The sequence below is a fragment of the Filicampus tigris genome, chromosome 3 (genome assembly GCF_054856515.1).
Source record: "Filicampus tigris isolate MCC_2025a chromosome 3, RoL_Ftig_1.0, whole genome shotgun sequence".
Lineage (NCBI taxonomy): Eukaryota > Metazoa > Chordata > Actinopteri > Syngnathiformes > Syngnathidae > Filicampus > Filicampus tigris.
The window spans coordinates 24,007,092-24,024,229 of NC_141219.1; the positions used below are offsets into that span (position 1 = coordinate 24,007,092).

The 17,138-nt window shown below is 42.0% G+C and overlaps 1 protein-coding gene across 1 annotated transcript; it reads right to left on the reverse strand.

Annotated features, from left to right (window-relative positions):
• Window positions 1-857: 857 nt before the first annotated feature.
• bbs4 (Bardet-Biedl syndrome 4) lies at window positions 858-16,823 on the reverse strand. Its single transcript, XM_086026335.1, has 16 exons — window positions 16,717-16,823; window positions 14,856-14,898; window positions 12,773-12,852; window positions 11,258-11,321; window positions 10,997-11,108; window positions 10,733-10,805; window positions 10,099-10,152; window positions 9,880-10,007; window positions 7,375-7,429; window positions 7,203-7,271; window positions 6,862-7,014; window positions 3,293-3,464; window positions 3,095-3,164; window positions 2,861-3,005; window positions 2,573-2,777; window positions 858-1,410 (listed from the first exon to the last, which is right to left on the reverse strand). The coding sequence occupies exons 1-16, from the start codon at window positions 16,741-16,743 to the stop codon at window positions 1,298-1,300; spliced, it is 1,563 nt and encodes a 520-aa protein (XP_085882461.1). The 5' UTR covers window positions 16,744-16,823; the 3' UTR covers window positions 858-1,297.
• Between the last annotated feature and the right edge of the window lie 315 nt (window positions 16,824-17,138).

The window sequence follows — 17,138 nt, forward strand, 5'->3', positions numbered from 1 at the left end:
CGACAATGCTAAAGACTATTACAATACATTGTGTGAAATTTGGGCTTACTGTTTCTTGATAGATGCAAATCATATTTGAATTGGGGGCACTTCCACAGTAACAGGTGATATGAAACGTAAAAAAAAACGCTGAATGGCTGAATGTTCCACAAATAAGCGCAGTAACTCGCAGACCATCAGGCAGCCTTGTTACCTCGGGCATGCCAAGCGGGTTTAATGACAACTCCAGTCTCCAGGTTACCTCAGCAGCACAAGTGAACATGATGCTTTACCCTGTAGTTCAATCAGTAAAGAACCCAAAAGAACGTGTAAGACAGGTCGAGGAGCCCTGCGGTCAGTCAGGACGCCGTCGTTTTTGATGGGCCCTGTCAGCCGCAGACATCCACTCTGGGGTGATGTGATGCGATGCAGGACTGCTCATCAACTCGGGTGAACGGGGAATCGCGATGAAGAGGAGGCGACAGGCAAAGGAAGACGGTGGAGCCACTGAAATGACAGCTGACACGTTTGAGGACGCCACTCAAGTGGGCCCGTGAACGTCCTCAGTTATGAGGATTGGATTGGATAAGTGCGAGAGAGGGGGAATTAAAAGTCAACACGCTCACTTTGTAAAATAACACCGAGGAGGTCGGTGTGACCCATTTGAACAGGTCAAGCATTCTAACCATGGATTGGCAAGGATATAATTACCGATTTCAAGAAATCCTTGACAACAAGCAATCACATCCAAATATTTTACACACAATACGTTGAAAATAAATGCGAGCGTGACTCGATCGAGCTTTTAACTTTTATTGGCTGCAAACTCGTCACCGGCTACTGAAGGAATTAAACCAGTAAGCACACTATGCAAGAAATCAGTCCACCACTGTAGAATTTAATATGGAACACATAACTCTACATACTCATGACATGATTAGACATAGAAAAATTTCTATTTACACCCGACATCTATTTATCAAACCATTATAATCTTGTAAGAATCTTTGTACAATGATTGTTGCAGCGCTGACATTTATCTTAGCAGCATGTGTTCCCAGCCAATCTACTGTAGGAAATTCAATCGCCTTGCGTACAACAACATCAAACAATCGCTTGTATTTGGACCATTTCATGACCACCATGTGAGGGTGCAGGAAAAAAAAAAACACAAAAAAACCCCAGCCTATTTCTGTGTGAAGTAAAACACTCACACACGGCAGCTACACCTCATGATAATAGAGTTCAAATGCTAAATCTTTGTTCTCAACGGGGGAGTAAATTGCGACTAAAGCGGCGGCGAGTCCTCCATACGAATTCATTCCTCCGCTTTTGATTTTTTCTTGGAGGTTTTGGGTCGGGGGTCCTCTGCTTGGGCAAGTTCTGGGGAGCCTGGAGGATCAGAAGGCGGGCTGGGAACACTGTCCGCGTCTGGGTCAGGGTCAAGTGACGTGGAGGGCCCATCGGAGAAAGACAGATACGGCAAAGTTAATATAAGTAATAGGGATAGACCGATTATAAGCTGGGCCGATTATCGGCACCGAATTTTGGCTTTTTGAAGAATATTGGCATCGGCCTTTTTTAAAACTCTGCAGGCCGATAATAAACGCATTTTCAAACTGTGGAAATCAAAACAAAGATATGTGAAAGTTTAACATTTCTGTCATTTGGATATTTTCATTTACTTTCGAAAACTGCATGGAACTATTGTTTACGTTTTTTCTTTATCCTTTTTAAGACATGCTGACAAACCTGGGTGCTCCCTGAACTTTTTGTTAGAATTTTATAAAGAGATGTATACTGTCAAAAATTTCTTGTAATAATGATTTAAAAAAAAAAAAAAAAAAAAAAAAATCCCCATTATGCAAACCTGAAACATTGTTCAATAAACATTCTTTAAGACGTTACAACAAAGTTAGAGTGCATTTTTCTTTAGATTTTGATGCCAATATTTTCCTTTTCACTGAAAATGAATATCGGCTCCAAATATCGGTTATCGGCCATCCTTGACTACTAATAATCGGTATATGAAAAAAGCTTATCGGTCTATCTCTAATAAGTACATCATTTCAAGTACAGACACTTCTCTGAGTAGGATCGAGGGATGTTCGACTAACAGTTACTATCGTGTACTTAATGTGGCCAGTGAACCTTATCTATGACGATGCACATTGTGCGTTCAAATAACGGTGTAGTAACGGTGCTTCATATTGCGAACGCGTGTCTGTATCTAGCAACAGTTGAAATGTTTGCGGGCTGTCAAAAAGACAAATCTTCAACGCTGAAGAAAATAGCGAGTGTAATTTGCTGGGTTAGAAACAAAACAATGCCCGTGGGTTCATTTACCTTTCAACAATGAACGGAGCTTACAATTATTTATGTGCAGCCTTGAATTGATATCACACAAACGCAACGATTCCGTTCCTGTCAAGAATGTGCCATATTGTAGCTTGCGTTCATTTTACACATTGAATGGAGCAGTAGAAGGAAAAATGGTGGTTTGGGTGGAACAATGAACGTGACCTATTGTCTTGTGCGAGTGAAACACGGTTTCAGCCCGACAGAGTAAAAGCGGCCATTGACTGTCACGTACTTGTTGGTAGCTGGACCTTCTTGCTGTAGCTGGCAGCAGAAGACATGGCCTGACCCAGGGCTTGGTTGGTACCAAGAGGAGCACCCGGGCTCGGAGTGGCCGCACCTGAGCTCAGTTTGGACTCGGAGCCCTTGGACGGTTTGGTCCACACGAGGCTCTCTGGGACCTGCAGGGCCGCTCCCATCTTCTGAGCCATGTCTACGAGCTGCGGCGAGGAGGCAGTCACTTGGAGATGATGCACCGGGCTTGCATATTCGGCTCGAGACGCCGCACGGGCAGCTTGGGTACCTCCGGGTCAAAGTCCAAGCTGCTACTGCTCTCTCTCAGCATGTTGACCTTGCTCTCCATTTCCTGGTACTGATTCAGCGCTCCCGTCTTGTCGGCGTGATTGTAGAGGAAGATGGCGAAGTTCAGGTTGACCAGAGGGTTTGATCTGCAGACAGAAGTCACCGCGACAGAAATGAGAGGCTTGAAATTTGCAGGATCAATAGGATACGCGCGCGAGAATCCGGCAACGCTTACTGGTCCAGATTCACGGCTTGCTCGTACGCTCTGGTGGCATTCTCCACGTCGTCCAAGTTGGTCAAAGCCACTGTTGTCAAAGGTACACACGCACACACTTTACTTGCAGTCACTATATTGAAGAGGCCATGACCACTGGTGCAATACATTCCAACGTTTTTTTTTTTTCCAGTTTTCTTTCGTCATTTGCGCTGGTACCTGCCAGCAGCATGTAGAGCTCGCCCAGTCGCGGGCTGAGGTTGATGGCGGCGCTGAGGAAGTGGAAAGCGGAAGCGTACTGCTGCATGGTCAGGTGGACCAGCCCCAGGTTGTACAACACTTTCCAGTCAAAGGGAGACAAGTAGTGAGCTCGCTTCAGGCAACTGATGGCCTGGGAAAGGAAAGATGAGAAAAAGAGAGATGTCAGGAGCTCGCGCTTTGACAAGTAACTCAATAAAATATTACGCCCCCAAAAAGTAGCGAAGCTCAGCAGACCATCAAGGTCTGTCTGTCAATGTTGAAGATTACAAAATAATAAAAAGAAAAAAAAAAAAAAATCCGAACTTGACGCTGGGGGTGTGTGAGGTTATAAAAAAAAAAAGTGTGAGCCACATTGTACGAGCGGAAAAAAGTATATATCCCGATCTGTAAATGATGTCATCTTTGGCCTTCTTTCTTGCGGAGGACAAAAAAAATGTTATTTTCATTAGCTGTCAGGAACTTCTGGGTGGAAGCATGATGCAAAAGTTGCTCACTTGGGAATTACCGGGGATGCACAGGAATAAACTGGGAAATTTGCAAAATGCTAGCCAGATTGCAAATGGGAATTTGTACCGACCAGTCACATTTTAATTAACTGAACATATAAAAAAGATACAAAACTAAAACAAAGAAAACACAATCAATACATATTTTACTTTAGCGCAGTTTACATGATCAAAGTGAGTAGGAAGATGTAGAAAAACAGATCCGGTCCTATCCCTTGTTCTTTCTAAATTATGAACCATATATTGTTATCATGTTAATACAATGGAATGTTATTCATATCGGGTCATGTATCACAAATAAAAACAGAACAAAAAAACAACCACTCCACTTTACATATGTTCAAATCATTTTATGTACCGTCTTTTACGGTCACTTTAACACGCTGTATTATCAGGCGCAATATCAACAAACAGGTCTATTTTTTATTTTATTTTTTTTAATTAAGAGACATGAGATGAGCCCATAGAAGCCTGCTTGTGATTAGATACGGATGATAAGGATATCGCGAACGTAATATGAAGGAATCTGAATCAAAGACGATGAATTGAAAATCCATCCGCGCCGCATTACAAGGAGCACTGTTGATTTTTGAGAAAAAAATGAGAGGATTTTAAGTGCACGTTATGGTCCGAAATATCCGGGATGAGCGTGACTTGTAAACCCATTATCCAATATAGCACGCTAACAAAGAACAAACAATAGGGAAAATACAAAGACGTGGCCCTTTCTACACATGTGCGGATCATCTTATCAAGAGGCTAAACCTGAATCTGAGTCTTGAATAACAGATTCAATGCCGTTTCTCGTCTTTACACCTGATTCATATATTTTCATACAACTAGCCTCTTTTTTAATACTGTTTCATACAGTAAATGAACGCTTTTAACAAAAACACATTTTATTGATATTTCTTCTTGTCATTGACTTCTCTTGAAAGACACTTACTTGCGCCCCTTCAACTATAGCGCAGTTATGACATCCAATAGAACAGCTGGATCAAATATTGCCCCAGAGGCTGCGGGTTACTGTTAGGGCTGTGCAATAATCAAAATGTAATTACAATTTGGATTATTAAACTCAACGATTACAAATTTGGCAAAATTGTAAAATATGCATTTATATCCAACGTTTGTTTACACAAGGAAATCATACTTGAATTTACACATTTGCACCTCTTTTTTAATCTTATGATAACTCATTTGATACATTTTGCTTGGTCCAAAAGTAACTTACAATAATTATAGTGTTTCAAAGAAATGTATTTGTCTTTCTATTTTTGATGTTTAAACATTTTCTTGTTTTGTACCCAAAAATAGATGATCGTTTGAATAATCGTGATTTCAATTATTACCAAAATAATCGTGATGGATATTTTTTTTCCCCCATAATCGAGCAACCCTAGTTACTGTAGTGCACAACTGTACTACATCATAATGAGAGCTGTTCCTAATATTTTGGCCTCTCTCATTTAAGAGCTAACCATCACATTGGGCAAACTTCAATTGTAAGTATATATATATTTAGATTACAGTGTCAATCAAAACGGAGCATTATGCTCGAAAAGGCAGAATATTCCCGATATGGTTATATTTAGCAAGTGGTCCTAATGTTGTGGGAGGTCAGCAAAAAGCACAACATCATCTTTTATGCAAATTTATTGGACTTTCTACCCTTGCACTGTGCATTTTTCAACCACCATTTCGAAACATTCGGTATGCTACAGTGAGAGAACTGAGGCCACAACAACTGAATTTGATGACATCCAACCTACCTGCGCCCGCTCAAGTAAGTTTCGGTGTAAATATGAATCTAGTGTAGAACTATGAACAAAAAGTGATTGAGGCGATGTGCTTTGCACGTTTACAAACCCACCTGAGCCATGAATGATGATTGGATATTCAGCTCGTGACATAACTTCTCAAACTTCACAAGTACTTGAAAGGCAGTAGCAGAAGATATTCAAAGATCATTTCCGAAGGTGCGGCAGACTCATCGCAGCTATTGACAACTGGCAAAATCTACAGACTGAACCACTCAGACGAACACCGCTGAAAGCACGTCGGGTTTTTTTTGTTTTTGGTTTTTATAAAGCGAAATGTGTGGTGTCTGGGGAGCATATTTTCAAAGTTATGAGTGTATTTATAGTTCGAGATTGCAAAGCACATATCCACGCTAAACACATAGAGAAGATGAATAATATGTGAGAAATACTGAGGAGACAGTCAGCCTGCAGTGTCTGTTGCAGTGAGCTGTGAATATGAGTTTAGATCTTAACTAAAAGCCGGAGTTGAGTGACATGTTTTCATTGTTGCATGGAACTCCACCAGGGATTATTTTAAAAGTCGTGCCGATGACAGACTGACACCGATGAAACATATTTTATGAACATATTCAATCAGACGTCCTTATGTGTGTTGTACTACTTTCATTTGAAGCAGCACTGGGCAAGAAATCGACCTTGATAAAACATTTTCACAACTCTCTTGATGAAACACTGACTTACAAGTACAGTAGTTGAATGGGACTTCATGCCCTGAGGGGGTCTGTATCGTTTTTACTGGCACAAAGCAACTTTGAGGAGGATGCGATCAACCCTGGCACACAAAAAAAAATACAAATGTCCTAAATTGCTTTACGGCATACTCACTTCCTGCTTTCGCTATAAGGACGGCTCAGGATTTCACGACACTACGCGCTGGCACGCATGGGAAATGCGGTTGACTTTTGTCAAAACACTACCGCTTTTGTCCACATGGCGCCGCCATAATCAACAAAAACTGACATCTGACACAGTGTTGCTTTAAAGACGGAAAAGGTTTAAATGTACACGGAATAGCAAGTTGGTTATTGGCAGTTGATTTCTCTGTAGTGGCAAAACTCTAAGACAGTCATTTCAAAACCTTAGCGTCCCACTTTTAAGCACCGAAACGTTATGCAAATAACCCATTCGTGTTTTGGGGAGAATCCTTTTGTTGTGGACTGCAAGCTGCGCAGTGTAATCCAGTAAGAAGACTACTTACAGCAACGTATTTCTTTTTGCCAAAGAAGCACATGCCGATGTTGTTCCAGAGAGGCGGGCTTTCGGGCACAGCACATGCCGCCACCCGGTACTTGTTCATGGCCACATCAAAGTCCCCGTGGGTCTGCATCATGCTGCCTGCAGCCAGGATGGCCTGCAAATGAAAGCGATCATTAGCGAGGCATTAGAGGAAGACCTTTGAAACGAGATGAGCGATGGATCTGACATCTGACAGGCAATGACCTTTTCATCCGGGATGATTCGATGCGTGTGATGCTATCGCAAAGGCTGATCAAACCAAAGAAAACTAAGACGGCCCATTGCGCATGCATATGCACGTACCTTATAATTGTTGGGGTCGAACGTAAGGGCGTTTCCCAGGTGCTCAAAAGCTTTTTGATATTTACCAAGCTGTTAAAAAAAAAAAAAAAAAAAAAAGACAACGAGAATTCAATTGCACTAATATACAATTTCCTCCTTGTACTCATGATACCAAATATATCGATTGACTTACTGAGAGAAAGAGCAGACCAAGAGTTGTCAGCAGGTCCGTATTCTCTGGAGAGAATCTGAAAGGCAAATGAGACGATGCAAAAATAAACAAATGACACTTCGCCAACGCCTGGAGTTTTGATTTGTCCCATCGTAATCTTCAGCAAGCATTGTCGATATTGAGCGATTGTGCTGATTATGCAATCAGGATCCGCCTCAATGCCACGGTGGCATATTCATTGAAAAGCAAATGGTAACGAGGGGGCCCATCATTATTCAAATCAAACTGGTTGTGGTCTCATTAAAGCAACAACAGTGTTGGAGCACTTGATTAATTCATTTAGTGCCACCAGGAGGCAGACATAATGAGCGCCGTGACGGATATCATTTCTTTATTGACGCCAAGGCCTGACATCGAAATATTCAACATATGATTCGAGATGGAAATGAACCAAAACAATAGAGAAGTGAAAAAGGCCCCTCAGGTGAAAATGTCAGAATGCAAATTCGACAAAATCAGGAGGAAAAATTGACATTGCCGTGAAAAAGCCTTCTTGAAATGGTGGTCGTAAGAATGGTGGGAGTGTTTTACTCTGCTATTGCTATTCACGGCCGGCCCGGGGGAGGCGGAGGAGCGGGGGGTAATCGAGCCCTGGCGGGAATAGCAAAAGTCTATTGACCCCCGCACCCCCCAAAAGGTCTCTACTACTCAACTCATCCTTATTTATAGAGCACTGTAAAAAAAAAACTTATGTGGAAAAATCATGGAAAAGCCAGTTGGTGACATGTTAACATTCTTGCAGCACTTGAGAGCAAATATTATTTACTCGTCCTCCTTACAGCATGTTGGGCTGCCTGCTGTTCAGAAAAGCAGCCTGTTGACGGTGTCAAGGTTTTTGAAGTTTTGTGAAGTAGGCATGAGGTCCGAGGTTTTATGCCCTCTTGAGTCGTTGCACAATCAACATTATGTGTGAATTTGTGGGTAGATGAGAGCGAGGAACATGACTCAAGTCTCCATGCACGGACCGGTATGAGGGCGCCGGGATGCTCAAAGTGTAGTCCTGCGGCGATCGCAGCGTGCATGTTTTCAATCGGGTCGGCTGCAGCAGCTGAAGTTGCAATGCAAACAAACAACTGCCGTTTTTTCTAACGAGCACGCCACTGGGTCATCTGTTGGCGACTGCCTCACAGTCCCCATAATGATCAGCGGAAAGATCAGTTCAAATCTCCTGTCCCATTTAGTCCGCTCTCTCACTTTTCCTTGACTTTAGTCCCGCCTCTCATCCCCCTCCAAGTGGCCTATGGGGTGCATTCTTTGCCAAGGGGACGCCAACTGGCAGTCATTCCTTGCGGTTGGACGTAAAGTGTAGCAACCGTGAGGGAAAACGAGTCAAATAGCATTGACACTCACCGAGAATAAATCTCGGACCAAAAACAAAAAAAAACACAATTAAAGGAGAAGGAAACTAATAAAGGGAGTTCATCAATATGCCGCACGCTGACTGAGCGCTCGGAAATGACACAAGATGTAATGCCCTACTTTTTCGTTAGTCTCGATGAAGCTCCTCCCTCATTTGAGCAAAGTTCAAGAGCACACCAAGATGCAACACGATGGCGCTAAAGCAATACAGGACTTGGGCGGATGACAAAATCAACCAATAGGTGAGTTTTTCTATGAAGAATAAAAATAGACGAATTACCGAGTAGCAAATCACAAATATGCGGTGAAACTCTGTACAAGTAGTTGTTTCTGGAATGCCAACTGGCAATCAATGCATCTCCGCAACACCCTGTACCTGCAGCTGTTTGTTGACGTGAGCAGGATTATGCAAAAAATCTGAAATTTAAACATGAAACTTTGGGCAGAGGTGAGGCGTAAAATGAAGAACAATGCACTAGAAACCTGGATGACGATACACATATACATTCATTTAGCATTCACCCTGCCCCACATTACAAACCGGCACGGTTACGTTACCCTCAGTCAATATACAGACAATTGTTCCGGAACTTTTTTTTTTTACATTGTGGTCTTCACTTTCGAGTGCCATTCTATTTTGAAACATATTTTTTTTCAAGCATATGTTCCCAGCAGGCCCCTCTGATCAATATTGCATTTGTGGAATATGTGTTAAGCAGCAAAATCTACACGTTTTTAGCCATCTCGGGGGGCGGCCATTTTGTCACTTCTGTCGACTGAAAATGACAGCACAACTGCTCAGGGCTCAGGTAACGCTCAATCACGGCTGACCTGTTTTCTGAAGCTGAGCCGTGATTGGTCGTTGTGAGCAGTTGTAATGTCATTTTCTGTCGACGGTAGTGACAAAATGGCTGCTCCCTGAGATGGCTAAAAACGGGTGGATTCAATCTTTTTCCACAAACGCAATATTTATCAGAATGCCTTGTTTCAACCAGTGGGCTTGCATAGAACATATTCTTGAAAAAAATATGTTTGGGTTGACTTCCGCTTTAATGTGACATTAAGTGCATGTGGTTTTGTTTTGAGTCCAGTCTGAGCTCAACTTACTCCACCGCCCTCTTGTACACATCAATGGCCTTGTCAGTTTCGCCGGCCAGCAAGTGGACTTTCCCGAGCATCATGAAAGTGCTGTCGTGTTTGTTCAACTGGAGGGCCGCGTTGAGTTGCTCCTCAGCCTGACACGCCGAAGACAAAATACATTTACCATCAGTAAATGTTCAAATGGAGAATTGGTCAACAATGCTTGCGTTCTCCAAGCATACTCACGTGTCTGAAGTCTTTGATGAAGAAATAGCACACTCCCAGATTGTGACTGATCTCCTGAAGTGAGCAAGAGTTGGATATTTATTTACAAATGAATTCAAAGTATGTGCTCCTTTTGGACACAGTTGGATCGCTGCTCAAGTGCAGTCATCCTGCAATAATACTGAGCCCGATTTCCCCCCCCCCAAATGTTGGCAAGCGGTGTAAAATGTTGTGCCCCATGGCACAAAGCACATCACATGAAGTGGAATTATGCACATAAGAGTGAAGCTACGTGACCGGCCCGCCCGCAGGCCTGAATGTGCTGCGTTACGAAATTACCGGCACTTCCGTTTGTTACAAAGAAGGAGACTCTGTGGTTAAGTAAGCAAATGCTATGAAGCCCGTGGATCGGGTTCAGCAAACTGAGGGTGGACATAATTGTAAAACGGCTCGGAGAATTTTGGCAAGCATAAACGTGCAGATGTTGTTTGATAACACAGGGTTCAATCTGAGGGTAAATTCGGACATTTCTACTTCTCAAGACAGAGAAGTACTTTTTGGGGCTGTTTAAAGCCTTGTGCACAAATATGTCCAAAGTCTATTGCCGTTTTCTGCCAGTACATAAAGTGCCGTAAGAGTGCCTCTTTTCTTTTACCCAGTCTTTCTCGTTGAGCCTTGCAGCTTCACGGTAGAATTCAATCGCTGCTTTGTGCTTTCCCAGTAAAAACCTACAAGAAGACAACCACGATCCATATGAGAAATCCACCAGTTTAATATGCTCAACAGCCATTCTATCCGGCCTACAGCGGTTAACAGCAATAGTCACGCTTGGGTTTCTAATCTTTCCCCTAAGTATTAGTAATGCTGAGAGCTTTAGTCAAATTCTTCCCGATGTTTGGCCAGGCTGGAGTTAACTCACAGAGATCGGGCTACTTGCTTCAGATTGTCAGCGCTGCTGGGATTAAGGATGGCACAGCTCTGAAACAGCTCCAGGGATTGTTGGATCTTGCCCTCGAGACGCAAGATTAGTGCTGTGGCAAGAAAAAAAAGGGGAACAGACAAACAAAAAAGAGCTTAAATTGCACAAAAAAAAAAAACCTACATTAAACATCTAAGGAAGAGTAAGTGGTCCAAAAAGTCACATGTCAGCACAAGATGCTGCATGTGTTCACCAGCTCACCTTGCACATATATGGCATATTCACACATTCCATTGGTCTCCTGCAACTGCTCCTTAATGATTGCCTATAATGGACACCATTGAGAAAAGTGAGTCAAAGCGCCAACCTCTCATGTGTGATGAGCACTGTGTGAAAAAACTGATGTAATTGACATTGCAACAGGTGATTTGATTCAACAATCGACGCGGACATTTGAACATGATCATGAATTGAGCTTCCTTGTTGCGTGGAGTAATGGCACAGACATGAAATGGAAAGCGAGTTGTCAAGCTGATGTAAGATAGCAGGCTGGCCATTCTGTTTTGCTAAATTGCTCAACGAAAAGCCAACCAAACATTTTATTGATACTTGTGAGAAAACAAACCAGGTGATGGAAGTTAGGTTTCTGCTCCGCCCTGTTAAAGTGGCACCACTTGGAGGTCATGCTAACTTATCTGCAAGACAACCACTTACAACATGCATGGTTGGTCCTCATTGCCCACGGGTTCCGTTGGAATATTTTTCAGTTGGTGTTTTTTGTTTTTTTTAAGGAAATCGGGGGGTGGGGTTAAATCTCTGAGACTAAGTGTAGTGGCCGAGACCTGTACCTATGGTTTACAAACATTCAGAATTTGTCACTATACTCTCTATCAGTGATGGGCATGGAACGGTTCCACGGGAATGCACGGACGTTTTTTCTTTGTGGGGGGGGTGTAAGGACAGAAGCTCTTTAAAAGGGCAAGGACAGACAGGGTCGGAGGACAATTATTTTTATATAAGGACAGAGTGACCATGACGGAGGGGTGCCCAGGTCGCGGACGGAGGACGGACCGGCAAAATAAGGTAAAGTGCCCATCTCTGCTCTCTATACAGTCACTATGTTTATTATTGTGTTTATGAATTGCAGTGTTGTATAACTGTACTGTTTGTTTACAAAAGTGACATCATCTTGCAGTCAAATGTATAATGTGTTGAAAAAAAGTAAGGTAAAAACAAAAGTTGTACTTATTCGCTTTTCGGGGTGAATCATAACATTTACTAGCAAAGAAAAGGTACTTTGTGTGGTAGAATGCAGTCAAAGATGAGTGTGCAGTCTGCATTTTTGAGGATATTCAATAAAAATACAAATCAGCAATACTGCAATAAATAAAGAAAACTTGGACATGGCACAACATTTCCAAGAGGAAGGCAAAAAGGAAAATGCATATCTTGTCCCAGGCAGTGCGCATTTTGAACATGTGAAGCTTTTGCAAAATTGTCTATACAATTCTTACTCGTGTGAATATGTTGTTGGAATTCTATTTGATATTTTTCTTATATTTTTCAATGCAAAGCCTGTTTAATTTTGCTTGCCCAGGACACGGAGCCACTCAGTTTCTCCAACTTGAAATGGCACCCTTTCTTTTGGTTTCCTGAAGTCAAAATATAAGACAGTGGGATGCAGTTCTTGAGTAGGAAGGCTAGTGTATCTAATCTTGCGGCCGGTCAGCCTGCGTGAATGCCACCGGCAGAACTGCATTGATGCAGGCTGTTTACCTTGCAGGTTTCATAATCTTTATGTATATAGTGCTGGTGGATGAGCCAGTTTCTCCTCTCTACTATTGGAAGCTCAGGGGCTGAAAGAAAGCAGATAGAAAAGTGAATGGTATTCCCAGCCATGAAGTTCATTACCATTTTCCATTCACATCATGTCTTTGTGGACGGCTGAGTGATTTATCCGAAGAGTCCCCTCCTTTTGCAGTCATTATTACATCTCTGAGCCAAAGCCACATGGCCCACTGCCAGTCACGGCTTGTAAGTGTTTTCCCCCTCTTAGTAAGGCAGGGCTCGCTCTATTTGAGAGCATTTTCAATTCATACAGTCCTAATTTGTCTGATGAATAAACAATCTACCAGCCAATCTGACAGGAGACGTTAACGCTGCATACAAAACTGCAATCAACGCACAAGTCACGATGTGAACGTTGCCACACTTACAATCTTTTTAACGTATTGCAGCAGGTAAGGGTAGTCTGCTCGTTGCCCGGGCAACGATGTCTCTCGCTAGTCAGGTGCTTGTGACAGAACATTGAGGGAATTGAGTAAGAAGAAGCTGGATCATTAGAAATGGGACCACGACGGTCCAAATCTTCTTACCAGTAAAGGGCAACCTTTATTTCGCAAGGAAGCAAGTCTACATTGTATTCAAGTCTAAAAATAGGATTAACAGCAATGGGAAAAGAAGTGTTCAGCTTTAAATCTGTCACTGACATTTAGGAATTCCTTTAATGAACTGCCTGTGTGAGAACAGTGTGAATTACACCAAAGCTCCCTTCTGTTTCTTTGCTGTCAGCACTTCAAGCGGTGCGCCTTTGATTTGCCGCTAACAACGCGGCCACTTCCAAGTTGTTCTTAGAAATCCTCTCCATAGCTGCATGAGCTTCAAACGCACTCACTGGGTCAAGATTGGGAATGGTCCTATTTGGAGTGACCTAATCCGCTTTCTTCCTGCTGAGACAGCAATCATATCCTCTCAGCTGTGGCCCCAAAGCGCCTCGGTGTCCACTAACTGAAATCTGGGGAGCAGCGATGGCATACATGTATTCCTCCAAGTTTTGTCTGAATAATAATAAGAAAAGAAAAAAAAGTTGCCAGGAACGAGGGCACAGCATGGAGCCTCCTAAAAATAGTCGTGTTGAATATCTTCATCCCACACATGATGGTGCTGTTCATTGTTATATTTGAGGCTAATGGCTAATGCTTGCATACTCTCTAATAGGGAAGAAGAGCAGACGAGACGCATGCTGAGATCAAAAGACAGACTGGAAAAAAGTCATGGAAAATATGAAGAGGATAGCTCTACCTCCCCAAAAATGTTATGCTATGCCATTTCTGTATTTAATTCTTCGTTTATAATTAAAAGATTTTCAGATCAAACATAATTACATATCCATAATTGGAGTTGAACACGTCATTGGTTAAGCCTTAAAAGCAGCTATGGTCTTTTATTTTATTTTATACAGTACTCAAAAAGCATGCTGTTGATCTACGGTATGTAATTAATGTCACAGTACAGTATTTTTGTGAATGAATGTGTGTGGAATAAACTAAACTAAACTCTTATTTACACACCACCTGTTCAGTCCAACCACGTATCCACTGTGTACATTATGTGGAAATTTCGGTTTGATTACTGCAAGATGACAAAACATACCACCATGCATAATACAATGGGGTAGAAACAGGGCTTATAATAGCCTAATATAGAATATAAAGTACCCTTTAACCTAGGCTTATTTTCTCATAAATGTAAAAAAAATACTGCACTGTGCTTACTGTGTATGGGAAATTAGTAAACAACCTTTTACGAGTCACAAAAAAAATGATCCTATCGTTTTGTTAATATGACTTTTGTCAAGATCTGCACAGAGGGGGGAAAAAACCCGCATTGCTTCCATTTGAAGCCCACTATTGAAAAGGAGGAGGGTGACCCCTGCAGGAGAGTAAGCATCACACACGCATCAGTACCCTTCACCAGGGAAAAAAACATGAAGTGAAAAATTAGCTCTGAAATGTAAAATTAAAACAGATGTGAAAAACTTTGATCCAGACATTAAATTACACAAGTCCAATAACCTTACCTTTAGGTGCTCGACGTTTTTTTACTTCTGAGACCGCCGGGGGCTGAAATACATCAAATGCAAATGGTTCAAAATGAGCTAGCAGGCCACACTGCATAGCTGAACACACACCCACCGTGGCAAGGAAGCTGCACGAAATGGGGCCGAACTAAATGCTAGTGGTAGTTTGTCGAAGTTGGTAGTCGGAAAACGCCAACAGAACCCCGTTTAAAATGATAGTCAGACCAGCCTATAGGCAATTACTATTTGGTCTGGCCGGACAAAACAACAGATAAACGTTGTGCGGAGGGGTACCCCAGCTATAGGCGGAAGGCGATAAACAGACTACAAATATTTAGTAGAATATCCAGCTCTGTCCAATACAATAAGAAAATGTTTTTTTCTTCAAAATCGACCTCTTTCTTCTTCTTCTGTGTTTTAGCGGCTGGCAAACAAGTTTTGGTGGATTACTTCCATCTTCTGAAATTCTGAAATGGAATTTGGGGTGGTAAAATACCATTTCCCAACCTCCTATCACCACCCTTTCCAAAAGTAAAAATAGAAATGTAAAATTTGACTCACAAGAACTTCTCTGTAAAAACGTCTCTGTATTCAATTCTACTTTATTACTTTTTACTCAGCCTGACAAGTTATGAATCTCTCTTTGGTGCATACAGCCAAATGCTGTACATATACAGTCAATGGAGCCCAGGCCGCGTTTCAGTCTCTCATCAGCAAAACGGGTGTCCGTCAATAATGGACTATGAGGTCAGTTCGGACTTGTCCATGTTAGTGATGATTACAAATACTGACGAACATCCACTATGCTTAGTCCATCTTTTTTCCCCCCCGTCTATCGTCAGCAAAACGGGTGTCCGTCAGTGATGCACTGGTCCGTCAGTGAGATGCCCACCTATGCTTTTAGATATAGCTGCTAATTTATTTTCCTTTGCTTTTATAAACATCTTAATTTGTTTGGCTGTACATGCCTTTAAATAGCACACTGAGTTAGCTTGTGTATGAAATGTCCTATATGTCCGCGACACGACTTTGGATAAGCGGGAGATAATGGATGGATGGAAAATGACATCACAACTGCTCAGGGCTCAGGTAATGACCAATCACGGTTGACCTGTTTTCTGAAGCTGAGCCGTGATTGGTCGTTACGTGAGCCCTGAGCAGTTGTGATGTCATTTTCAGTCGACAGAAGTGACAAAATGGCCGCCCTCTGAGATGGCTAAAAAGGGGTGGATTTTGCTGCTTAACTCATATTCCACTAACACAATATTAATCAGAATTCTGTGTATCAATTAGCCTGCTGGGGACATATTCTTGAAAAAATAATCAGGTTTGGTTTGATTTCCACTTTAAGATGGATAATTTACAACAAGTCGAGGTTCTCTCCAATCTTCATCAGTTTAAATATCGACTCAAAGATCCAACTGATTTCACATTCTGGCAGATTTTTAAAATTTTCTCCATCTAATTACACATTGCATTGCACTTATTACACTAGTCATTGAAATCTGAAGAATGTATCAGCACAAGCATGAGCAACAGTGGGTATTTGCACCGTCAGTAAAATCTGACAGACACCATTAGTAAAACCAAGCTGAATCGTTTACTTCACTCACAGTTTTTAGGGTTATACACTGACGGTTGACGAGGGAGATTAAAAACACTGCTTGTTGTTACTGCTATCAGAAGGATAATTGACTTAGCTCCGACTTGGGCTGTCCTACATTGTCGCGTTAAAATCCGCCCGTGTTCATGTAACACCCCAGCATAATTTTCCGTGCATTCTAACAAAAGCACATACGATCTAAGTGTTTTTGTGTATATCGATGCGTGATAAGTGACAAGCTATGACTTCACTACTCACCGATGTATGTTGCTCCACGTCCGCCATCTTGGAGTCGTCAAAGCCGAAAGCTAAAAGCCGTTGCCAAGGATACAAGTGCGGAAGTCGGGTTGAACAGGCTTTTGAAAGTGCGCCCCCTACAGAAGCTTGGAATTTTACTTTTACTTTTCTATTCCACACAAAAATTCCGACTAAATATGTATGGAAATATTAATAAGTAATAACTAAACCTGCAAAAATGAGCCACTAGTAGAGTTGCAAGTAAGGGGAATGCGAGGAGTATATATTTTAAAGACTAAACTGTTCATTTGTTTCCCTGCTCTGTCGGGTTCATCCCGAAAGAAAGTAAGCACTTGACTCATTCAGTGCCAGACATTTTCAGACCCACTTATGTCCTAACGTTTGAAAAATATCAGTTTAGAAATATATAAATTCCTGGGATT

What these genes read in the sequence shown, in the direction of transcription:
- bbs4 (XM_086026335.1), bottom strand. Translation starts at nt 16,743, where the DNA reads ATGGCGGACGTGGAGCAACATACATCG. An exon ending in TCATCAAAGACTTCAGACAC is followed by an intron (nt 10,008 to 10,098) that starts GTGAGTATGCTT and finishes TCGGCGTGTCAG; the next exon opens with GCTGAGGAGCAACTCAACGC. An exon ending in TCGACCCCAACAATTATAAG is followed by an intron (nt 7,015 to 7,202) that starts GTACGTGCATAT and finishes TTTCATTTGCAG; the next exon opens with GCCATCCTGGCTGCAGGCAG.